The sequence below is a fragment of the Mixophyes fleayi genome, chromosome 7 (assembly GCF_038048845.1).
Source record: "Mixophyes fleayi isolate aMixFle1 chromosome 7, aMixFle1.hap1, whole genome shotgun sequence".
Classification (NCBI taxonomy): Eukaryota; Metazoa; Chordata; class Amphibia; order Anura; family Limnodynastidae; genus Mixophyes; species Mixophyes fleayi.
In genome coordinates, this window is record NC_134408.1 from 38,939,654 (window position 1) to 38,965,593 (window position 25,940).

The following is a 25,940-nucleotide window of genomic DNA, read 5'->3' on the forward strand; positions in this document are numbered from 1 at the left end:
CATGTGACGTCACCGCGTAGTACGCTCACTGTCGCAGCGGGCACGACCAGCCGTCTCTGACGTCTAAACGTTAAGAGGCGGCGCTATAATGGAGGTGATGTCACACTTGGTCTCCTCCCCCCGTACTGTATGCGTGATGTCACCACAAGTGCGCTTGTCGCTTTGGCGACGTCACAACGGGCGGAGAAGAGGAGGGAGAGGTTTGGACGTCGCAGGAAGACAGCTGACTGGGTGCTCCGGTCCCCTGCACCCCAGATACAATGTGGGAGAGCATGAAGTGATGCGGGGGCTTTATTCACGGCAGACATGGTGAGAGGGGGGCTGCGCGCTTCTTACCCCCTGGATACCAAGTGTGGGTGTCGGGGGTCTTCTGACAAATCACCGAACCTCATAAGTCCTCCCACACACACTCCTGTGTTCTGTAGGGACTCATAATAACAGGGCTGCCTAGGACCAAATTGTTTTACCACCTATGTATAAACACATTTTATGTTTGTATTACCGTGCCCCTTTGTGTGTGTGGTTGTGTCGTTCCCCCTTTGCCCCTCTCTTTGCCCGTGTGTGTGTGGCTGGGACCGTTGCCCCTCTTTGCCCCTGTGTGTGTGGCTGGGGCTGTGCCCCTCTTTGCCCCTGTGTGTGTAGCTTGGGCTGTGCCCCTGTGTATGTAGCTGGGGCTGTGCCCCTGTGTGTGTGGCTGGGGCTGTGCCCCTCTTTGCCCCTGTGTGTGTGGCTGGGGCTGTGCCCCTCTTTGCCCCTGTGTGTGTGGCTGGGGCTGTGCCCCTCTTTGCCCCTGTGTGTGTGGCTGGGGCTGTGCCCCTCTTTGCCCCTGTGTGTGTGGCTGGGGCCGTGCCCCTCTTTGCCCCTGTGTGTGTGGCTGGGGCCGTGCCCCTCTTTGCCCCTGTGTGTGGCTGGGGCCGTGCCCCTCCTTGCCCCTGTGTGTGTGAGGCTGGGGCCGTGCCCCTGTGTGTGTGTGGCTGGGGCCGTGCCCCTCTTTGCCCCTGTGTGTGTGGCTGGGGCCGTGCCCCTCTTTGCCCCTGTGTGTGTGGCTGGGGCCGTGCCCCTGTGTGTGTGGCTGGGGCCGTGCCCCCGTGTGTGTGGTTGGTGCCGTGCCCCCCTTTGCCCGTGTGTGTGGTTGGTGCCATGCCCCCCTTTGCCCGTGTGGTTGGTGCCGTGCCTCCCTTTGCCTGTGTGTGGTTGGTGCCGTGCCCCCCTTTGCCCGTGTGTGTGGTTGGTGCCGTGCCTCCCTTTGCCCGTGTGTGTGGTTGGTGCCGTGCCCCCCTTTGCCCGTGTGTGTGTGGTTGGTGCCGTGCCCCCCTTTGCCCGTGTGTGTGTGTGTGGTTGGTGCCGTGCCCCTCTTTGCCCCTGTGTGTGTGTCTGGTGTCTTGCCCCTGTGTGTGTGGTTGGTGCCGTGCCCCTCTTTGCCCCTGTGTGTGTGTCTGGTGTCTTGCCCCTGTGTGTGTGGTTGGTGCCGTGCCCCCCTTTGCCCGTGTGTGTGGTTGGTGCCGTGCCCCCCTTTGCCCGTGTGTGTGGTTGGTGCCGTGCCCCCCTTTGCCCGTGTGTGTGGTTGATACCGTGCCCCCCTTTGCCCGTGTGGTTGGTGCCGTGCCCCCCTTTGTCCGTGTGTGTGGTTGGTGCCGTGCCCCTCTTTGCCAGTGTTTGTGGCTGGTGCCGTGCGACTCTGGTGCGGCTGGATAACTAAGTCCTGTTTTTACACACAAGTCAGCACTAGAGTCTCTGTTGGCATGTCCTGACTTGTTCCCCACATAATCTGATTTAATCCTTTCCTGAAGAATGGACTTTTATGTACACAAAATTCTGTCTCCAATTTAAATGACCCCAATATAGGAAATGTCCATTTTACAGTTTGTTTGTATGGCTCCTGTTTTTTTGGGGAAATACAATGTGGGACATGTATTAATGGAGTTGCTGTGCTCTTAGTTCTTAATACATTTTTTTCCAGTGTCTAATTCATCACAGATGTTATGTTTTGTCTTTATATGTTTAGTTAGTGGTTTAAAAGTTTGACAAAATAGCAACAATTCAAACAATGACGATTCATATTACTGTATCAATGGGCATTTTCATTTGCCTGCTATTGATTGTCATGCCATTAATTCTGGCTTTTTAACGTTACCTAAACATATTTAGTTTTGTTATAGATCGTTTGCAGCAGTAGTTAAAAAACACCACCCACAAATAACATCAATATTTGTGTACAACTAGAAGTTGTATATTAACAAACATTCTTCAAAACATATTCATGAACATGGTTGTCCGTTAAACCAGTGTAAATTATTAAATTATAACATATTTTAACTACAGTTCCATTAAGGAATGTCTTTCAGTATATACATTTTCATTATTTTATTGCTGATAAAATGTCGTCCTCTTGTTTATTGTTTAGGAACAGTAAATTGATATGAACTTTTTTATCTTTATAGAACACTATTTTTGACATATAATTTTGCTTTAGTAAATGCAAAAATTATATGTGTCAGTGATATGTGCTTGCAGGTCGGTAGAATAACATACGGTCCAATATAACTTGAAAGCATAATTTTTCCAACGTGGTGGTTGTCTGAGATTCTAAACTGTATTTTGCCTACAAAATTAACATTGGTCTAAGCAGAGAGCATTTACTGTTGGCCCCCATTTTCGATGTGGCCCTGTACTTTAGGCATTGTTTTCTTTCTAGTATAACTTCTATTTTACAGTGTTTGATCATCTAAAACAGTTTGGAAGTTTAGTAATACCTGGCTTTTATTTATAATTGACATCCAAACTACCTGCTGACAACCCACCATGTATCTGTGTCAGATGTGCCTATGTAGCTCTTACATGGTATATTGATGGTGGGTGTTAATGGCAGCTGAGCTTTTAACGAGTCTGCAGGTCCAGTATTGGCGACAGAAACCAGTTTAATAGATGGACATCTGGTGATGTGACCGTGGGGAGCCCCAATGTCTCCCATCCACATTACACTTGCTCTGAAAACATTAATCCGTATCTTGCAGTGTCTGACATGCAAGCTGCTATAAGATTCGGATTACAAATCTGTCTAATAGCACTGATAGCTACCGAAAGAACGCCCTGTGTGTGTGTGTACAAATATTTGCTCTATTCATTCTCAGGAATTGCCAGGACTGTATGTTTTCTGAATAAGGGCTTATTCTGTAATTTGTATCGTTATGCCTAAATATACTAAACACAATTATATATTGTCCTATAGCTCCACACAGACCCTGGCATTCACCTCCTCTTTCAATTATGTGGCAGTGTTCCTCACAGTGACTCTTATTTGCTTTTTTTTCTGGGTAATGGGTTCCTGAGTATTATTATTAACCTTTATTTATATTGCGCCACATGAGGTCCACAGTGCCATGCAGAGGGGAAACAACAAGGCAATACATTGTATAACAGTACAACTGTTCAATAGTTACTGTAAAAATATATTTATATATGAATGCCCTATCTATGTGGAGTTTATATGTTCTCCCCATGTTTATGGGTTTCCTCCCAAACTCCAGAGACATAGGCTTAATTGGCTTCTGATGGAACCCTAGTGTTTGGGTCTGGGGTATGGAATTTAGAATGTAAGCTCCAATAGGGCAGGGACTAATGTGAATGGTTATATGTACAGCACTGCATTATATGACTGGTGCTCTATAAATATTTCTTATTTTGTTGCATTTGTAGTAAACATAATATTTTACAGTTAAGTGATATTTAGAAATATTTCTGGTTTGAATGATCTCAAAGTATTTTAATGTCTGTGCCAGCAGTCATTAGCTCTAAATGCCTGAAATGTTGCCATGGGGGTATTTGTGTTAATATCGGGATGCAGACATGCTGACAGACGCTCTGCATTTTAGATATCTCAATAAAGGCGATTAAACGATTAACTCTTTTGTCCTGACAGCATTCACAACTGTAGGCTGCATGGTCATATTGTTGCCTCTGCCAAGAGTACAGTGTGAATCCTGTATTCTATAATCGGGTGACCCGTTGTCTCTGCTGTTTTATGATCACAGCTTGCTTTCCTTAGGACAAAGCTGTCACTTTTTGTCATGCTCATTCTCTTAATTACAGCTTGGTTTATGTTGGTTGCTAGGAAGGATCTGGTACCAAATCCTGACTGTGTCCCTTTTGCACGTGATAGTATTGTTCCCCCTCGGCCTTAACTGTTAATTAATACATCAAAACATAAACATCGGTGAGGCTTTTAAAAAATAGTATGTTTTAAAATAATCAAAGTGTCTGCATCTTAAACTGCCCATATATGCAGTTTTGGTTATTTTAGGCCACATCAAGCACATATCTCTACACATGTTGGCCCAAAATTATTGAAATTTCTGGCCAACATGATCTGAGTTGACCAGATATTGATTGAATCGGTGTAATATCTGGCTTTCGGATGACCCTGACCTGACAGTGTGCAAGCATTGGCCAAACACTATATTTGGGACATGTGTTCCATACCTTGCTTGAGCAATGGTGACCGGTCTGAATTGGAACTGTCCATTTTGGGCATCCAATATGTTAGTGCTGTTTTGGTTTTTTTAAACAAGACACTTTATGTATGAAAATATATTAAGGCACATTGTAGGTTTCCCCTAATTCCGAACTAGTATTGACAGTTTGCAAAGGTCATTAGCTTGCAGTCTGTAAACGTGTTTGTGTTAAATATCTTAAAATTTGTCATTGTGGTTCTATAACACCTTGTAGTTTAGTCGATGTGGTTGCAGACTATTTGCATGGTATGCTTAAGCAGCAGGTTACCCACTCAAGTTCAAGAGCCATTGGCATAAATGGGAAAATTAGAGCACAATGCTGGTAATATCGCTTGTATTAACCCCTAGTGCACCATATGCTCCCATAGAGATGAATGGATGTTTTCAATTGCAGTGACATGCTTTGAATGCGCTGAAATGGCGCAAGCAGCATCCAAAGTACTGCAAAGCCAATGTGCGTAGATTCATGTATGAATGCAAATGGGAGTGGGCACGTAGTGTAGATACAACTTGCATTTTGTTGCAAGGACAAACATGATACAATATTCTTTCTATTGCAAGATGACAGGGTTCATTTAAATTATACATTCATTAAACAGTGTAGAAGGAGTCCTTCAGATACATAAATCAACTTGGATGAAATGCTGAGTGTTTTCATAACAGCATTGGCATTATTTGATGAACATAAAGTCTTTGCAGATTGCATTTCTGGATCTCTGCTAAACAGTGTGGACATTTCTGGGGTTAGTACAGTTTTTCTGTCTCTTGCCACCAGCAGTTATCCTCTGCAGTGCAGAAAATAAGTCATCTGAAGATACTCTACATCTTCACTGTTTTCCGTTTCATTTTAAGTGCAGCATAACAATTTTTGTAGACTTTTGTTTTTTCCTGTGCCTCTGGTTTCAGTTATATATATGTGTGTGTGTATATATATATATGTATGTGTATATATATATATATATATATATATATATATATTTACGCACCCTATTACATCTCTAATTGGCATTCAGTTCAGAGTAAAGGGTTAATTGATTACATAAGTATTCACTGCTTTTGTTTGAATACTCCTCCATAACGCTTGGTGCAATTTGTTGTCCCCAGAGGTCATATAACTGATTGGCGTTCACCTGTATGCAAAAAAATGTTTTAGTTGATGTAAAAATAACTGGGTGTTTCTGTGAGTTCCCATAGTCCATTTCCAACAAAGAGCTTGATCATGAAGTTGAAACAGCGAATCCAAGTAAAGATGATTGGAAAGCCCCATTCAGGGGATGGTTGTAAGCACATTTGAAAGACTTTTAATATTCATTGGAGCAGCATCAAGCTCACCATAAAGAAATGGAGGTAATCTGACACAATAATGAATTTGTGTAGAACAGGCCATCCTCCAAAACCCAGCATCTGTGAGAGAAGGGCATTTGTTAGGAATAACTAGGGCTTCTCTGAATTAGTCTTCAATGGCGGAGATAAGAGAAACAATATTCCGGGCAATTCACAAACCTGCCCTTTATAGGATGAGTGCAGAAAGAAAACTTGTATGATCTCTGAAAGCATGTAGGAGACCTGTATGCCAAGTGGGCAAAGAATCTCTGACGAGACCAAGAGTTAAGTTTTTGATCCCAGTGTTAGGTGCATGCGACCCTAACACTGCACTTCACCCTATGAACACAATCCCTACTGTGTTGGTGGTGGGAGTAAAATTCTGTGTCGGTGTTTCTCTGCTTTAGAGACTGGAAAACTTCCAAAATTAATGGTGCTAGATATATACAAATCTTTAAGGAAAAAACGTGCTCAAAGTTTGAATTAAAACATTTTTTCTGGAGTAACCCAGTCAAAGCCCTGTTCTGAGTCTCATATCTGTGAAATGATTTGAAAGTTTAGTGAATTGGGTTTTCACCAATGGTCCCCCATGGTTTGCAATGCTCTTTTTCTTTTTTTTGTATTGCATGTTAAAGTGTAAAAAAGGCATGAAAGTTGTATTTACATGATGTTTACAAATGTGCTCAATATGTTTTGGGGGTTTTTTGTTGCATCTATAGCATGCTCCCATTGAGATGAATACAAGTTTTTAACTACATGGGCGTGTGTCCGATGCATTAAAATGGACTGTAAAGCGTTTGAAAAACCTATTGCAGCACACAATGTGTTTTCCACAGCCGTTCATGAGCTTGTGTTAGTTCTGCGATTATGATCCATTTTCATTGTCAGTGTGCGGATTTAAAGGCACTCAAGGTGGTTAGTTATGATGGGCACGGTATGTTACAGATTAACATATTTTAGTAAGTTGTTTTTTTTTTATGATTTATAATGTTGTTTTTTCAATTTTGTTAATCAAGGTTTTGAGAGCAAAATCTAATGTATGTACAGTTCATGTAAATGAGCTGTTACATTGATAAGAATTTTACAGTTATAGTGTAGAAAATAGTTACCTGTGAGGATACCGGGTTTTTAGAACCAAAGTTCACAAGGTTACTCTGCCCACTCTAGGTTCAGGAATCACACAAGGAGGAGAGATAAAGATACAACATTATCTTTACTTTTTCTACAGTAACACAATAGAGCATAAGCCTGCACACTTTAAACAGTAGGTCAGCAGATCACTAGTGTCAATAGGAGTCCCAGCAAAGCTACCCACCCACCTTAGTCATGCAAGAGTCTGTCAACGGGAAGTTCTGGGAGTCCTGGTATCTTCCTGTTACCGGACGCTTGGCCAGCTCTTACCCAGAGCCCCATCACGCTGGTGATCAGTCTCCACTCCTTTTACAAATTTATCCAGGACCTGGTAAGTCACTCCTAATGGAGTGAGGTGATGACGGGTCTCTAGATGGAGCAACAGCCTCCTTCCCAAGATACAATACAGTGATGATCACCGGGTCTACTGGTAGAGAACAGAAACACAACACCAGTCAGTCCTGCACCTTCCAAGAAATCAATCCTCAGAAAATCTCTCCGCATATCCACTGGGTGAAATTTAAGAACTGGTCCTGGGGTGACAGTCCATGCAACCCTGCAAATTGATGGGCCAGTGGGAGATGTTGTTTTGGCAGTGTGGCCTGGTCACTTCACATTACCTATTATACCCTTATCTGAATTTCAGAACAGCTTGGTTTAGTTAGTTTTTAAGTAGCCATTGTCTTGGGTATTTAGAATCGCAATTGATAAAGCCTACCGTGCAAATAGTATTTCGTGTATTTTCTGCATAATGCATCTTTCTAAATTAATTACAAGCTGAAAACAAACTTGAAATTATAACTTGAAAGTCATTCTGCAAATTCACTGCAGGCAAATAAAATAATTAGCAAGAAATAGTTTCAGCTATAACCAGTTTTACACTTGGTAAATCACCAGAGGGAGAAAAAAAACTAATGTAATTACCAGGACTTGGACACCTATCACAGCAGAACTTTATAGCTGGCTACACATGGGCTGATCCATCCTCTTGTCACAAGTGCTGTACAGAAAGATTAGTTCACAGTTTGCTGTATATCCTCTGGGGAGGCATTGCTTCTGTCATCACTGGCCTGACTGTGCAATTCAAAGATTATGGCACACACAGGACAATACTTGCTGTTATTTGATACAGTCAACAACATTATGCTTGGGCATCACAGTTGTTTTTAGGGTCACATATACATTATTGGGCCAATTTCCTGAGTAATGCTATAATTTTATTATTAACCTTTAGTTAGATGGCACCACATGAGGTTAGCAGTGCCACTCAGGGGGTAAACAACAAGACAGTCCATGGTATAACCGTGCAATACAGTAAACAAATAATCTACAACACATTTCATCGTAATGCTAGGCACATCTGCAATGTCTTTTAGAATATGGGCAGCAAATCAGAAACCACTGATTGTCAGAGTAGGTATAAATTGTACAGGAAGGTAAGTAACCTTTACCTGAGTAATGGGCAATGTAGTCTAATAGTTGTAGTGTTGTGGTCTATGTAACGTTGTATTGTAATATGTATTTTGTCACTCCGACAATAACATTTTCCGTTCAACCAGTGGGTTTTCTTTGCTGGCTATTCCGATTTAAATGACAATTGTAGATGATGATGGATGGTTATAAACTGTAAAGTCGTATGAAGACAATCTTAACCTATATTAACCTATAAAGTTTTAACCATACCAGAGGCTGAAAAAGGAGCATAATGTAAGTGGCAAATATTACTGCTAATCAAAGTCCATCCGGTTTCACTTCACATGGTGCACTGAAGTCTTAATGCGTCATGGTACAAATGGGGTAACAATTTGTGTTGTATGGTTGTTTGTGTAATATTGAATTGAAAGAGAATTGTCATGTTTTATGGTTTGCACATAAAGGTCATTGTATGGGCAGTGTTCATTCTGCAACGTGTATACTGTGTCTGGAATTCATTTTTCTCTTTAATTCTGCGCTTATTGTACGTTTCGTCGTGTCGCCATGTATTGTGAATAGAGCACAAAGGACCCTCTGATTTTACATCTCCGAATGAATGATTCATGAGACAAACAATGAGCTGCCACACTGAAAATAGAGAACTAGGGGAGTCTGAGTGGGAAGTGAATTTACACAACTGCCTATTTTTATTTTATTTTTCCTGTAAACGATTCTATTCCTGACGAGGAGATTGAATCACATTTGGTGGTTTGATGCTTTTTTTTTTTTTGTTTTGTTTTATGTGCCCTTTGTAGATCAGCCAATGTAAAGCTATTGTGTTTTAAAACCAGGCCAGAGCTAATGCTACTTACTGGGAGTCTGAAGTGGCAAATGGGCAGCCAGGATGTGACCGGGAGAAATCCAGCTACGTTTTCATATGTAAATTGTGGCCTCTTTTAAGATTATGTTGCTGGAAAAGTGTGAAATTAATTTGACAGGACCAAGAAAACCGTATACAGTTTTAAAAGATGTTAAGCGGAGTGCAGGTTGTACTACGTACAGTTTATATGCAAAGGCGGTCTATATTACAATGGCTGACCTTTTGATGTGTAATCCAAGGAGAAACCGTTAATCTAATTTAAATTTGTTTGGAAATTGGCAATACAATATATTACTTTAAATTGGCAGCCAGCTTCCTTTTCTGTGGCCTCAGATGTTTATTGCCTTTTAACATTGTAATATCTGGTCTGTGGCAGGAAACTTTCTGTAATGTAAATACATTTTACCTAGATGAAAGATTGTTAACCCTACCCACCAACTGAAGGCTCTCCAGAATATACTTAGAGGTAACATTTATATGTGTATAAAAGTAATTGCTATTGATCGCTAGCATGAATTGGCTTCTTGTACACTTCTGCATTTTATTATCGGCGTAATGGGCAGATGGCATATGCGTGTTTACTCATATAATTTTCACTTAAGTTTAACTTGCTGTTTTGTATAAAGAGTTTGGGTATGCCTTTATCAAGCAGGCAATTTTTTCATTGCCAACGTAGTGACACAGTGGTTAGCATTGCTGCCTCAAAGCATTGGGACCATGAGTTCATTTCCAGCCCAATGACAAAAATGGAGGTGTGTGTGTGTGTGTGTGTGTGTGTGTGTGTGTGTGTGTGTGTGTGTGTGTGTGTGTGTGTGTGTGTGTGTGTGTGTGTGTGTGTGTGTGTGTGTGTGAGATCCTGTTGCTGCAAGTGTCCTGTGTAGCCAGACTGTCAGCATTGAAATGTAGACAGCACAGGCATCGCTATGTAGGTGTGTGGTCCATATACATCAGCCGTCTGTATCATTTTATCTGTGTAGTCCAATTTTTCATTCTCCTCTGAATGGACAACTTGTCATGTAGGGATGTAGCCCTAAGCTCCTTCCTGCTTTATTGTCGATTTGTTTGTTATAGTTTGTAACACTTGGGTAAAATGCCTGCCGATATGTGATTACAGATAGGTGTCTCTCTGAATGTATTGTTTTAACTTATTACTGAGATTAAGGATATTTTCCGGACCTTTTAAAGGGTAGAGGGCTGAACCATGTGGACCCTAATTATCAGAGTGCCCATCACTGATCTAGAAGCTACTTGTGTTCAGTCTGTCTCATTCATCTGCAGTATGCCTATGTGATTGAGCTCTAATTTATCTATTTTTATTAAGCTGCCCTACCATCTAGGAAACCCTTTTAACCAAAGCCGCAGGGGCTAGTGCATGTTCGGGCTAGGGACAGGGACCTCCTTAGGAAATGATGTTTCACAGGTGCAGTGTAGGTTTAAAGAGTGATGTTGTTGGAGGTGTTTCTCCATTTATTTGTTAACTGAAGTGACATAGCATAATATATTGTAACAGAGTGGACTGGCTGTGTTTCATCTTCATGTAATGTATTATGTAAACACGGTACTGACCGTTGTGGCTTTAAATGTGTTCAGGCAAATTAGAACACAGTCACACAATACTCGAAAGAAGTGTTATTAATTTCTGTGCAAACACTGCTGCACTACATCAGTCTTGGAGCAGTACCATCCACCGAGCTAATCCTGTGGAAAGAAATATCTCCAATTAAGGTGCCATTACCCGCAGCTTCCACAGCCAGTGGTAGGCAAGAAGACCATACACTTGCAGACTCTATTTACAAATGGCTCAGACTGGTGAGTGTGCAGCTTGGAACTGAAACTGCTCAAATAAGCTACAGCTTTATCTACTGGGCTAAACTTATTCCCAGTTCATGAAAACCCATTTACAGAAGTGATTTTATTGGACGGCTACTTCCAATTTTATATAGACTACTTTCAACTGTGTTTATGCCTCCTAATTTCAGTAGATCTATGTAACTTTTTTTTCTTTTTTTGTTTTTATTATGGCCTGAACTTGTACCTCTTGTTCTTTATCTGTAGTGCAGTATATCTTAAAGATTAATCTCTTGAAAAGATACTTAAATAGAGAGTTTGGAATTCATTGTTCCCTATGTGCTCTTTGCACAAGCTTTTTTTTTTTTTTTTTTTTTATAAGTGCAATGTCCAGGTGCACGCATTGTAAGGAATCTCTGCTTTTTTTTCGGTGCGAGGAGAAAAAAAGTGAAGATTCCATCCTCAACATCAGCGAGATGTGTCTTTGTGGACAGGAGACCTGCTACAATTGAATCTCCTGCTATGTGTTAAACAAAACACACAGAGAATATTAAGCAGTTGTTAAGATTTAAGCCCAACAATCCGTACAATATGTGATCATTTTCAAATGCAATTCAGAGTTGAAGAAAACTAATCCATTCAGATAATATAGGGACTTTTCCTTCAAAGTTCTATTGCCTTATGCGGTATGAAACCCTCTTATCACTAGTGCGTAGGGTCTCTCCCACTACTCCCAAGAGACAGACATGCTTGAGGGAAGTCTATATATGGAAAACCTTGAAGTGCAACAAACTTGATAACTTCTGATAATATGCATACAGTTAGCAGACCCCTTTTTTATACAGTAATAGTTAGAAGTCCAACTTCCCCATGGTGTAAAGTCTGATTATTGTATAACAAGTATATTAATTTAACTTGCACTTCTCTCTAGAGCCGATTACTGTGCCTATAAATGTAACCTGGATTACTTCCCATTGATCTTGTAGAGATGGTGAATGTCCAGCTGCCTCTTGGTATAATGGTCAGAAAGGTATATGACTAGTTCAGGATAGGGAACCTTGGATAGTTTCAGTGCATTATTCCATGCTGTAAGCACATAGTGGGTTGACACAATGACACTTCAGGAATCTTTCCTTTGTATACTACTTTGGATTGAGTATTTTGTATGATCCTGCTTTAATAGCCTTCAGGTGTGGGGAGACATTGGCAGAATCCAGAATTAGCTACCCTTTAAGAAGACTAGCTGTGGAGCAAGAGAATGAAAGTACAAATCTGGGAGAGAGTTCTCATGTAGTCACTGGGGCCTGGCAGGATTTGCTTACTAATTCTTAGGGTTATTTCTCCTGGGCGGAAGCACAAGTCCCTGATGTATATGAGCAAGTGTACCAGAGGTGTTATGGCCAGAGCAAACAGGAAAGGTGGATGCTTAACAAGTGCTTCTGATACCACCCTAAAGGCATCCCAGCGGTTCATGAGATCTAGAACCAGAATGTGTCAGTATTGATAGAAGTAGCTGTACTGTTGTGAATAAAGTCTGAGACTAAGAGAATCATTGGGAAGTGTAAGGAGGAGGGTTGAATGGGCTGAGGTGACTAGGTAAGTAGTTGATGTAAACGCCTTGTGTTAAAGGTCCATGCTGGAAAAACTAGTCATGCTATGCCTCCTGTGATCTTCATCTAATTAATCTCATCCACAAAGTTTAATGGGATGAACAATTAATTTCTCACTGTAATATATTTTAAAAGATTCTGGACAGGAAAGGTTCATTTCAAATGGAGAACACCGGAAGGTTTTGTTTCCTTGTTTTTGTTTGGGTGATTAATGTAATGTGATTGTATAAAATCGTCTTAAATCTTACTGTTTTCTGGAGTTAATTGCCTGAGATGTATTTGCAGAGTAAAAATTTCTTATGTGGCCTTTGTCTTAAGTAGAAAATAACAAATAAAACATCATGAAACACTGAACATATAAACTGAGACTTCTAGTTCCACAGTAACTGGAGAGCGTTGCAGTGGTATTATTGTGGGAGAAGCAGCCTGCTATTCTATTCCTCTGTGCCAAGGTCACTTGGGCCTTGTTAAAATAACTAGCTCTGTTTTTGGGTGTGACAGCTGTTTATGTTCCGTGTGAATGTTATAGCCTATTTTATTGTTTTAGAGCAGAAATGCTAGTTATAGAATTGACCAATCCTTATCTTCGCTATTAATGTTTTACACTTTTCTCTTGAGGACTTTTGTAGGTCACTAATGATGATGTAATGTTTATTAACTTGCTAAACCTATGACGAAGTTGTTGCCTGCACCCAGTAGAGGTAGCCATATTGTGGGTGGAACAGTATTCGAGTTCAGTTTATAAAGAGCTGAGGCGTGAGGCACAAGAGCTGACACTTTTTTCGTTTTGTTGAGGTGAAATTAAGCATTACGCACACATGACTTGAGAACATTGACACCTAGTCCCTTAATTATCATGAATAAAATAACAATTCTTGTTTGATTATGACCAGGTAGTGACTTGAAAGAGGTATCTTAAACATGGGCGTGCCCTTCTTTTAATTGAAAGAAAAGATCTACAAAGTAAATATCTTTCTTTGTTCAGTATATTGTTCTTTTAAGATTGTCAGATGGCTTACTGATGAAAATGTATAAGACAAAGAGTAGGCTGTGACAGGTTTGATTTTTTTTTTTTTGTACAGCTTCTGATGAAAAATTGTTGATCTCTTGGCTTCAGTAACGTAAAGCTAGGTACACGCTACAGAAAAATTATCCCAATGCGATATCGTTAACAATTTTACCAACAACTGAAAGCCCCGATCAGCATGCCGATTCATGCGTACACACTTGCACGATTTATCTTTAGGTTTGTCCTTTCATCTGTCATTGCCATCTGCTTAATAGACTGTTACTCTGTAAGTTCTATGGAGATCTGCCTACACTGCTGGTTGTGAGTGCATTCATGCTTCAGAATTTGCTTGACAACATTCCATTGTTTATAGAGATTTTTAGTCCGGTTATAAAATCAAATGAAACGATACAATGTGCTTTGGTACGATAAAACATAATCGTGGTAGCGTACACACTAATGCAATATTGAAGCCAAAAGTTGTTTATCATGTGATTCATGCTAATCGGATGGAAAACATGTATTGTGTACCCAGCTTTATTCATCATCATTTATTTATATAGCGCCAACATATTCTGTAGCGCTTTACAATCGGGGACAAACACAGTAAACTAATAAACAAAGTGGGTAAAACGGACAAAAAGGTGAAAAGGTCCTGCTCGCAAATTTACAATCTATGAGACAATGGGAGTTGGATACATGAGGTTAAGTCTACATTTTGCATTTCGGTCCAGCCAGAGGTAAAAGTGATTCATAAGCTAAATGACCCCGTCACACAACAATATTGGTCAGGAGGTAGTTGTCTTGTGTGAAATTGTGTAACGGGTGGTAATATGGTAATCTAGTGAGGTGAAGAGGGTGGTTGAGGAATATTATAGGCCTGTCTGAAGAGGCGTTTTTTCAGAGAACGCTTGAAAGTTTGTAGACCAGAGGAGAGTCGTCTTGTGCAAGGGAGGGAATTCCATAGAGTGGGTGCAGCCAGAAAAAAGTCCTGTAACCGGGAATGGGAGGATGAAATAAGGGTGGATGAGAGACGCAAATCTTGTGCAGAACGGAGTTGGGAGATATTTTGAGACAAGAGAGGAGATGTATGTTAGTGAAGATTTGTTGGTGGCCTTGTAGGTTAGTAAAAGTATTTTATATTTGATTTGATAGAAAACAGGCAACCAGTGTAGAGACATACAGAGTGATTCAGCAGAGGAATAATGATCTGCAAGGAAAATCAATCTTGCCGTTGCAGGCAAAATAGGTTGTAGGGGTCTGAGTCTGTTTTAGAAAGATTGAGTTTGAGTTGGCGAGAGGACATCCAAGTTGAAATGGCAGAAAGACAGTCGGTTACACGGGATAACACAGATGTCGAGAGATCAGGTGTGGATAGATAAATTTGTGTATCATCCGCATAGAGATGATACTGAAATCAAAAGGAGCTTATTAGATTCCCAAGAGAAGCAGTGTAGATAGACAACAGCAGAGGACCTAGCAATGAGCCTTGCGGTACTCCAACTGATAAAGGAAGTGGGGCAGAGGTGGACCCATAGAAATTAACAGTGAAAGAGCGGTTAGAAAGGTAGGATGAGAACCAGGATAAAACAGTGTCTTGAAGACCTTGGGATTGCAGTGTTTGTATGAGAAGAGAGTAGGCAGCAGTTTTTGAAGATTTTGCATTGCTGTAGTGTGTGTCACAGCTGACATCGAAGTTGACTGGAGCCACTTGATCAAGGGCTGCTGCTAAGGTTTGAAGTGAGGAGGTTGGAGAGAGTAGTTTGGAAGCAGCTTTGGAAGTTGGGTTATCAATGGGGATGTTGAAATCATTCAGAATGAGGAGGCCAGCTTTCACTAAGCACTTGGATTTATTCCTAGATTTGTGCATAAAGCAAATATTACATGATCAGATTATTCGTATCATTCATTATCACACTGGCAATTCAGTTTCTTGTTTTATAAATCATTGTACAGTGTACAGCTACTTTACGTTGAACAAATCTCTTTTGTAGAGCTCATCTTGCTGTACAGAATAAGGGTGATTGTCTTAGCTGTGTTTTGTGTCCAATAAATTACCAAAATAAAGGTTTATGAAATGCCTAAATACCTAGATTTGCTTTGTGTGCAAAAACATACTTTGAGGTATATTAAAATAGCCACTATGTTCCTCTGAACATCATGACTGTACACATTTGCACATTGAAGTGTGACGTGGGGGTACTACGGTACCTCAACGTCACACATTTCTTCTTGCAGCTCTGTGGGGGTGGGGCAAAGAAAATTTCACGATGTTATGTCGCTGTGGAGTGCCTTTGGAGCGGTCGCAGCTAATTGAATATGCCCCTTAAAATTTGTCTGGTTTCATAAGTCAAATGCATGTTGTCAACTGCCTCATCTATTGTGAAACGCTTGTTTTAACACAAAGGTTAGCATTTCAGTCTGTACTTGATACTATTGAGTGGCACTGCTACTCATGTAGTTTTCTAAGACGTCACTGAACGTGGTTTAGACTGGAAATATATAGGCATACCTTGCAGGACTGGGCAAATCCCGGGAACCATGTAGCCAGCGGATGCACAGCTTAAAAAGATCCTGATGGACTCCTACAATTGACTGAATGGCTTCTGACTTCTACATGATTTTGTCCACCTCTGGTCTATCCTGTTCTATGATTGAGAATGTGGTGCATTTTTTAAATTACACAAACAAACTAGATATGTTTTCCTGAAGTAAATTCCCTAAGGAAAATGCAGCTGGTGTTGATGCACTGTGCAATGTAAACCGATTTTAGTAGTTCCCTGTTTTGAAATCTCTGAGACCTGATGTGTGCCAAATTCAGGGCATGAATCAGCTTCTTTGTAACCTGTACTGCATTAAGAATTTTAGGAATTTCCTTTATTACGAAAAAATATATTTTGAGAAGACTGAAAGGCAAGTCAGTTGGTCATCTCATTTGTAAGGACACTGTTCAAGTGGACAATATACAGTTACATTCTATACACTTCTATATAATATTCCTTCACATTCTAAATGATCTTGTTGTAATACCACCCCTACCCCCCTGCCAGATGGATCATGGTAATATAATCTACTGTCCACCCAGCGGACAACATAACTTTTGCTTGTTTCCTAGGAAAACATTCCTGTTTTTTCATTTTGTTGAATTCTTAATGTTTGTGTTGCTGCTCATTGTTTACTGAAGTTTTACCAATGGATCTGAAAGTGTACATTTTACCATGCATTTGAAAATCTGTGCTAAGAGCAGTAAAATCACTTTATCCATTTATACCTAAAATTCTTGGTCTTGTTTTTCTTCATATTTTGCCTTTGGAGGAGGTCAATACTGCAGACATGTTAGTAGTCTCTAGACTAGAATTTTTAGAATTGCTTTCTGTTTGTTACTCCATTTCTTATTTATCATTATTGGCAATACCACAACATGGACATAAGGTTTAAAATGATACTAATACCTAGCTTTTCCAGTCTGGCTGCTATAAACATTGATATCCTCTTTGATGCCAGTGTAGAGCATGTCCAGGTCGTCTGCCATTTGCATAATTTAGTTGGTTTGATTTTGAAATCGCACATCGGAGTTATTGTTTGGACCAACAAATAAAATTAAAAATCATCCTTTTTTTATTTTTAAAGAAGAAAAAAACTTGTCACCTGTATCTGCAATGGCACTTAACATAGAAACATAAAATTTGACTGCAGATAAGAGCCACTTGGCCCATCTAGTCTGCCCATTTTTTAACCTACCCTATTGGATCCTTAGTTCTTTGTAAGGGGATCCTTATGTTTGTTTGCTCTACTGTATTGGCCTCTACTACCTCTGATGAGAGGCTACTTCACTTATACACTACAGTGGGCGGCTGTTTGCATTACCCCCTTAATAGCATGAATGGAGCAGTGGCCCTTACAAGTCACAGAAAGCTCACTGTCTGTATGTGCGTTTTGCAGAATTATAGTATGTTCCTATTTTAACTTGACTAATTTGCTTATAGTCGGAAATGAGCTCAGCCCTGATTACTGTATCAGTGTAACAAGTGTTGGGATTTCCGTCTTTGTTTTTATCACATCCACCGTTGAAGATATGGCCTCCAGAACTGAAGACCTTATTCTAGATGAGGCCGTACCAACGTCCTATTCTGTGGCATTATTACTTTTTTCGTTCTGCTACTAATTCCTCTCCCTATGTAACCATCGGACTTGCCTTTCTCATTGCTGGGTTACATTGCTTACCTGCCTTTAAGTCACCTGAAATAGTGACTCGGAGATCCTTTAATTACCACAATACATATCATGTTGTGTACTGTACATGTGTAAAAAATAAAAATGGTGTTCTGTTGCCTGGGGGTGCACTTGTAAAATAGCTATTCTTGGTGCCAAGTTTGGCTGCATTCTTAATTTCTCACCTGGGATACTCATACTTGTGTGTTACAGCTTATTTGCCAATGCTGATAAGGCACAGGAGCTGCATGGAAGAAAATAACATGAAGGACAGAAAAGCAGAAACGATAAAGTTTTTTTTTTTTGTTTTTTTTTTTTAATGAACCTGTTGAAAAACCCTATTCCCCAGAGTATGTAGAACTCTATGAGCTCTGTTAGGCATTCACATAATGAAATATTATTGCTGTAGAGATGGAGAAAAGTATGTTTCGGTTTAAATCGTATTGTCTTATGGTGATTTATGTCTTATTTTCCTCCAGGTTAGACAGCTTCTCTGGATGGAATGTTGACGTGTATCGAACATCGTTTGAGACGGCGTCTGGTGCAAGGCGGACTGCTCTAAAGCTGGACACACTCAACATGGGCCAGTGTGTCACAAAGTGTAAGAATCCGTCATCCACACTTGGCAGTAAAAATGGTGAGAGGGATCCTAACAAGTCATCATCTAAAAGAAGCTCAGGACACAAAGAAGAACACACACCAGCCGGTGGGAAGGCTGCAGGGGACATCCTAGTCAACGGAACAAAGAAAGCACAGGATGCTGCAGTAGAGCAAAGTCATCCTCTGGAGCCTTCTGGTGATACCAAGAAAAAAGAGCAAGGGATGGGAGTGGCAGTGTCCTCCTTACAGCTAATTGAAGAATTGTTTAGGAGATACAAGGATGAGCGTGAAGATGCTATCTTGGAGGAAGGCATGGAACGGTTTTGCAATGATCTGTGTGTGGACCCAACAGAATTTAGAGTGCTAGTTTTAGCTTGGAAATTTCAAGCTGCCACCATGTGCAAATTTACTAGGTCAGTTCACTTCTTCACACTCGCAAGGCTAACATGATAAATAAAATAATTGAATTTGCTTTTACTACTAAACACAACCAAATGCCATAAGTCCACTACTGGTGTAAATAAGTTCAGTGCTTGTATCCATTTATTTAAAAGTGTTAAATTAATACAGCTTTTCAATATTTTACAAAAGTTGCCCTAATATTTAATTTTTTGTAAAGAAAAAAAAATGTTGAGGTTGTTTTCGTAGTTGTTTGCACTAGAATTTGACAGAGAGTTGGATAAATATCCATGATACTGAGCTTTATGTGCACAAAATGTAAGAAAAAAAAAAATGTTTATTAAAAATATTACAAACGGCATCTAATTTATTATAATTGTATCTAGCCCAGTAGTTGTCTTGTTGGTGTTTGGCATTCCATATTCTATATAATGTGTGTTTGCATGTATAATTATAATATATACTGTAAGATGTATTGCAGTTAATTCCTAGCAGCACACCAGTTATTTATGATAGTCTGTTACCTCTTATGATTACACCGATTCAGAGCAATTGTTTGGGTTTGAAAATTGCTGGAAAGTGTCCCTAAAGAGGGCTTCATCCATTTAGTATCTAACGTTTGAATAAATACATTAGTTGTGTTGCCAACGTTATTAGATTAATTATGTTTGTTTTTTTACTTGAACATATGGATGGTGATCTTGCTTTTTATACAGGATCAATTAATCATGGAGAAAGAAGCATGTAATTGCCCCTACCCACACTTTTCACTAAGTACATATTTTAAGACTTCACATAAGTATATGGCTAAACCAGATATTTGGTGCTTGGTTCAAACGGGGACAACTAGTTCATAAGGACGATGACTGCACATGATATTGGTCCATTTATTGTCCAGCTACGTTGAATGAGATGATGTGACTTGTGGCCAGTTAGATCTAAAACAGCACCTTAAATTCACATGCTTTACAAGACCACATAGTAGACAATTGCTGTGCTGGTGACAAGTTAATTTAATGCACAACATGTTGTGTGTTCTGTAAAAGTTCTAGTAAAAGTGTAAATGTGCCAATTTTTATAGTTGGAAATGTGCATTGGATTTATTGTTACCGCAATAAAATATGCACAACCTTTCATATGCTGTTTGTAAAAGGTTAATCTGTTTATATCTTCGTTATGACGGCAATGGGAAGTAATCTCGAAATCGTTTTTAAAGAGGAATTCCACTTTTTTACAACATTTGTTATTTATTCAACACACTCGTCACAGCCAGAGCAGCTATCAAAATAGAACTTATTTGTGTGTCTACTTAACACAATGTCAGGCATTTGGCAAAAGTGTACATTAGTACCTGTGTGTACACAACTGTTAGGGCTAGATTTACTAAGCTGCGGGTTTGAAAAAGTGGGGATGTTGCCTATAGCAACCAATCAGATTCTAGCTGTTATTTTGTAGACAGTACTAAATAAATGAAAGCTAGAACTTGATTGGTTGCTATAGGCAACATCCCCACTTTTTCAAACCCGCAGCTTAGTAAATCTAGCCCTTCGTGTTTTTTTATAATTAAAATGGGACACTTCTTTATTTTTTCAGTACTCAAAATGACCTGCTGGCCACTCACACACCATATAGCTAGTGACAAATTGTCCCAATGCCGCCCCATGTGGCCCCACAATGAGTACAATGGATTAGGTATTGCGAGTAAAATCTGTTGGGAGATGACCTGTTTACGGATCGTCTTAGACCACACTAACCATCCCTAGCATGAACCGTTGTTTTGGCAACTCTGCCTGAGTGGTGAACAGCTGAATATATCACATGTAACTAAATGACAAAATGAAGCTGCAGGGGAAGTCTTGATTATGTCGGCTGTACTTTTATCCAATTGGATATCTAGAACTCAAAGTATAATTTCGTATACGTTGAAGCATTTAATGTTACCCACATTGACATAAATTGGTATTAAGTTCCAACAGATTTTATATAGCAGTAACTACACACACTTGTCATTTATATAAAATCCGTTTTCCTTTTTAGCGACATTATAGCCTATATGCTCTTCATAGTTTGGGATGCTTCAGCTGGAGTCACAAGTAGGCATGCTTAAAACTTCCCTTAGTTTCAATTTTAAAGTTTCTTTAGAATAAAACATGGGCAATATCAGCTGCTTCTGGTATATACATTGCTACATAATATTTGTAGAATGCATGGCTTATGTTTTAGAAATGTATTGAGAAAGTCAATATTTGTATTATAGGCCTCCTTACAGCTTTGAATTTTCTTTCTTTCCCTCCCCATGCAGGCGGGAGTTTTTCGATGGATTAGAGGCAATAAAAGCAGACAGCATTGAAGGCATTTGCGCCCGATTTCCCAGCCTCTTAGTTGAAGCCAAGCAGGAAGATAAATTTAAGGATCTTTATCGCTTCACATTTCAATTTGGCCTGGACTCTGAAGAAGGGCAGCGGTCACTTCACCGGGAAATAGCCATCGCCCTCTGGAAGTTAGTGTTCACTCAAAACAAACCCCTCATTTTGGACGAGTGGTTAGACTTCCTAATTGAGAACCCCTCAGGAATCAAGGGAATCTCCCGGGACACGTGGAACATGTTCCTAAACTTTACTCAGGTGATTGGACCCGACCTCAGCAACTACAGTGAAGACGAGGCCTGGCCCAGCCTCTTTGATACCTTTGTGGAATGGGAAATGGAAAGAAGGAGAAAAGAAGAGGAAACCAAATGTATTAGATCTTCAGGCACAGACCATCTGAGCACAGATGAACAGACTTAGCAGGCGTGAGCATTCCATCCCGTTGACCTTCATTAAATATAAACTCTGGACTTTCCCCTGGAAATTTAATGGAGAATCCCTCTTTTTTTTTTTTTTTTTTTGCTCTTTGTTTGTTTTTATGGTTTTTGTACACCTTTTTCTGCCTTGTATTTGAAAGGGCTCTAAATGCTGGTAACATGTTTCAGGCACTTTCTTACCATTTTGGTCATTTTTTGTTTATAAGGATGTCTTTTCTTACAGTGCCAGGAAGTGTTTCACCTATATATTTCAGGTTTAACTGGCTCTAATTAAATTAATGAATGCTTGGAAGAGGGGGGGGGGGGAGGGGACCCATTTATTTAATTTAAACCCTATTGATGTGTTGGGGATGTGGGGGAGGGGGGTTGCCAAGCAATGCATTGTGGGACATCTGGCAGACGGTGGGTGACAACTTTGCTCATTGCCATGTCCTGCGTCCTTTTTAAAAATGTTCTTTTTATATTAACCCGTTCAGTGCCAAAGAGGCCTGCAACACATTGTATGCCGATCTGGCAAATGAGGGTTTGGAGGGGAGGGGAATTCAGTTCTTAATGAGCGTTCCAGGGTCGTGTTTTTCTCCGAGATCCTGTGTTGGTCAGGGCAGTTGCGTACTGTGTGTAGTGGTGTTTACATTGTTGAGTTTTAAGAGTTGTGAAACTGTTCAGTGGGGTTGGGTAAAGGAGCATATTTTCTCTCAAAAGCTATATCAGAGCATTAAGCATATGTGCGTTTACTCATGTTCATAACAAAAAAAAAAAAATCTGCAAAAAAAAAAAAGAGATGTTATGGCTTTTCTATTAAAATCCATGTATTCTTTTAACCGGTTTGCCACAGTGCGTTGGACATTTAGAACAATTTCATTTATCACACTATTTTTATTCAGTACTTTTTGATGCCCTGTCTGTTGAAACTGGCAGAACAGTAAGAATTTGTAGCATAAACTTTCTAGGCGCAGAGTGGGTACAGTGTAACCTTCCATATATATTGGACATGTTTCAGAGAAATGCTACTGAGGTTTGTGTTCGCCCCCTAAAGCAAACGGTGTTGTTTTTTTATGTTGTTGATTGCTTATAATCGTAAGGCGCTTACTGCACTTTACCCCGTCTTTCCCTCTTATTAGCATCTTTCCTTCAGATACAGTTCAACAAATCTCAGACAGCAATGAGATGGCTTTGTAGTACTTAATATAGCAACTATCCCCTGTTGTCCAACATTCACACTTACACAGAGGGCATTCCTTAGTTACATAGCTGACCAATAAGGACCAGAGAAAACTGAAATGCTGGAGTCCAGAGACACAGGGCAATAAGTAACTTCACATTTATAAACTTCATATCCAAAGTAACATACAACAAAGCAAACTAGGGGGTAAATGTATCAAGCTGAGAGTTTTCCGGAGGTTTTGAAAAACCAATCAGGTTCTAGCTATCATTTATTTAGTACATTCTACTAAATGATAGCTAGAATCTGATTGGTTGCTATAGGCAACATCTTCACTTTTCAAACCCGCCGGAAAACTCTCAGCATGATACATTTACCCCTAGGTCTCAATTGCTATCAGGTCTTGAATCAGTCTGTGCATAATAATTAATGCAGTGCTACCAGTCATTTACAGGTTAGGAATACAGTTTGTGACAGCATATAATTCTAAAACATGCAAATTGTGTGATGGAGATGGACTGTTATCTAAAGAGAGTGCTTGGGCAGTAACGCTTTAATGCCTTCTAACTGTCTTTTTTCCATTGAAACATGGCTTAAACCAATGTTACTCCAGCTAGCAAAGACTCGTGGGATTTTTATTTGAGGCCAAATGTTCTCCATACTTGTATAAAGCTGTATATGCATAGGACCAGGAGACATGGTCTGGTGCACACAAGTATTTTTAAAAAATATACAGGAAAGTTATTTGCTTTGTTTCTGCTCTGTTTTTTGTATTTGTTTTATTCAGAGTTGGCTTTTTTTTTATTATTATTATTAAGTCATACCTTTTTTGTGTCGTTCCCAAGAAAGCAGACCGGAAATGCATTAAAAATGCAACTCCCACTCCAGAGAAAAGAACTTCAAAAAGCCCAGATTGTTGTTTTTGGGTTTTTTTCTTACTAGGAAAAAGATAATATAAAAAAAAACGTAAATTACAATGGGAGCGAGAACAAAATATGCTTTGCAGAAAGAAATGCTCATATGACCGGCATCATTAGGTTTAATGGATTGGTCTTTACATGTCATCGTATACTGAAAAAATACATTAAAAATGCTTGTGTACTTGATGCCTTAGTTAACTGTGTTTGATCCACCTTGTTTACCAGTTGAAAGAAAAGCAACACTACCTCCATTTCCTGGGTTTACTATTGGTCAGAAGAGAACGCTAAACAATTCTCAGGGCTAATGCAGATTTGGGACGGAATTGTTGAACCTTTGCATCGAATTGACTTGTAAGAAACAGTGGCACTGCTTCCATCCAGCTTACTTGTACTGTATAAAAGATGACTTAAATGTTTTTGGTTTTTTTCAGATTTGAAATCCCTGATGAGCTGGGAATAACGCTAATATTTTAATGAGGCACTATCATAAACTAAGTTTATACATTTTATATTTAAACATTAATTTAAACTTTGCAGCTATCTATATTTTTTTTAGATAAAATGTTGCAGAAAGTATTTAAGACTTTTTTATTTTGGAATAAATGTACTTACACAGTAGAGCTGCAAATTGCAACGTGTAGTTTTTCCCCATCAGCTTCTATGAATTCTTGCTTTTCAGGATGATGACATGTAGTGCCCATTTTACCACTGATTAACTGAGTTTTGTTTATAGCAGAGTGTCTACAGCCAGAGACTGTCCATTTTTATATTTCATTGGGGCCATTTCTTGAATCAATAAGAAAATGGCCCCATTACCAGGAATATATCATGCAGCAGATTATTTTGTAACCTCCTTTGCTTTGAAAAATGTTTCTTTATCTGCTGCGTGTAAAGCTCTTTGTGTGATCCCAATCTTGCTAAACATACATAGTACCGTCCACTTTGATAGTTCATTATAGCAGCCCTCTGTCGGTAAAAGCTGACATGGAATAAACTGATCTAAGAAAGACGATATAGAATACCCTTGTCAATACGTTCATGGGTCTGACAGTCATCTGCCTGAAGGGTTTAAAAAAAAATAAAAAATAATAGTAATTCTTTTGGTTTTTATTACTCTGGTTTACTTCTGCTTGACCTCTTATAGAGACAAGTTTGTTTCGACACACAGGGAACAGAGAAAATAATAATCCTGACGTGTATCTTGTAATCTTGATTGCATGGCACTACTCTAAATTTAAAGAACAAGCCTATATTTATTTTTTTCCCAATGGTAGTTTTGAATTCAGGCTTCCGGGAGCATGTGTTGATGTTTTTAATCTAATATAAACTAAATGTGTAATCTGTTTATGTTTACTTCAAGATCTTTATTTTTTTGTAGTTTATTTACTTAAAGGACAAATTCATCCACAATAAAAGTCACTTTGTATGAAAGACCTACTAGTAACATTCACAATATATATGTATATGTAAATATTTAAGAGCCTACTAGAATGGAAGCTGTTTGGGAAACTATTTAATTGGGGAACAATGTATTCTGCAGAACAGGAAGTCCTTATTGTAAGAGGTATTGAAAGGTAAAGCAGGAAGTCACACAGTCAGGAACAGACGTATTGTGATTGTGGCAGTACTTGGCTTGTTAAGAGTAACTACAGTGTGAAATACCTCTGATTCTGTCCGTGTTGGACTGTTGGGTGTCTAATTCTACATTTCACCAGATACCTTGTCGTGTTTCCCATGTAACAGTCCGCTGTCTGAACTGTAAGTTAGGCGATATGAAGCTATCATTTGCCTCCTTGTTTTAGAAAAGTGCTATTCCAAAAATCCAGATATTTACTGCAATGATGGTATTTGCTGCTTCAAAATTCACTTAATGTCACCCATATATTTTTATTTTGTGGTTTTTTTTGTTTTTTTTATACCCCAATGTTGTATTAGAGGATTGTCAAGCATAAATAAGGCTGATGGTAAGACTGCAAACAGGTTACAAGCCTATGGGGCAGAGATAACACAATGATATATGATTATGTGTGTGTATATTATTTTATTTTCTCCTTAAATGTTTGATACAATAAGAATCTGAATTACCCGCACTTTGCAGTTCCCCAGTCCAGCATTTCCTGTTAATCTGAAGATACTGCTCAGGGTGGCCTTTTCGCAAACTCCCAGTAGGATTATCAAT

The 25,940-nt window shown here is 39.5% G+C and overlaps 1 protein-coding gene across 1 annotated transcript; it reads left to right on the top strand.

Annotated features, from left to right (window-relative positions):
* Positions 1 to 79: 79 nt before the first annotated feature.
* Positions 80 to 21,861, top strand: DCUN1D3 (defective in cullin neddylation 1 domain containing 3). The gene is made up of 3 exons (XM_075179718.1): positions 80 to 309; positions 18,357 to 18,890; positions 21,179 to 21,861. The coding sequence occupies exons 1-3, from the start codon at positions 89 to 91 to the stop codon at positions 21,660 to 21,662; spliced, it is 1,239 nt and encodes a 412-aa protein (XP_075035819.1). The 5' UTR covers positions 80 to 88; the 3' UTR covers positions 21,663 to 21,861.
* The last annotated feature ends 4,079 nt before the right edge of the window (positions 21,862 to 25,940 follow it).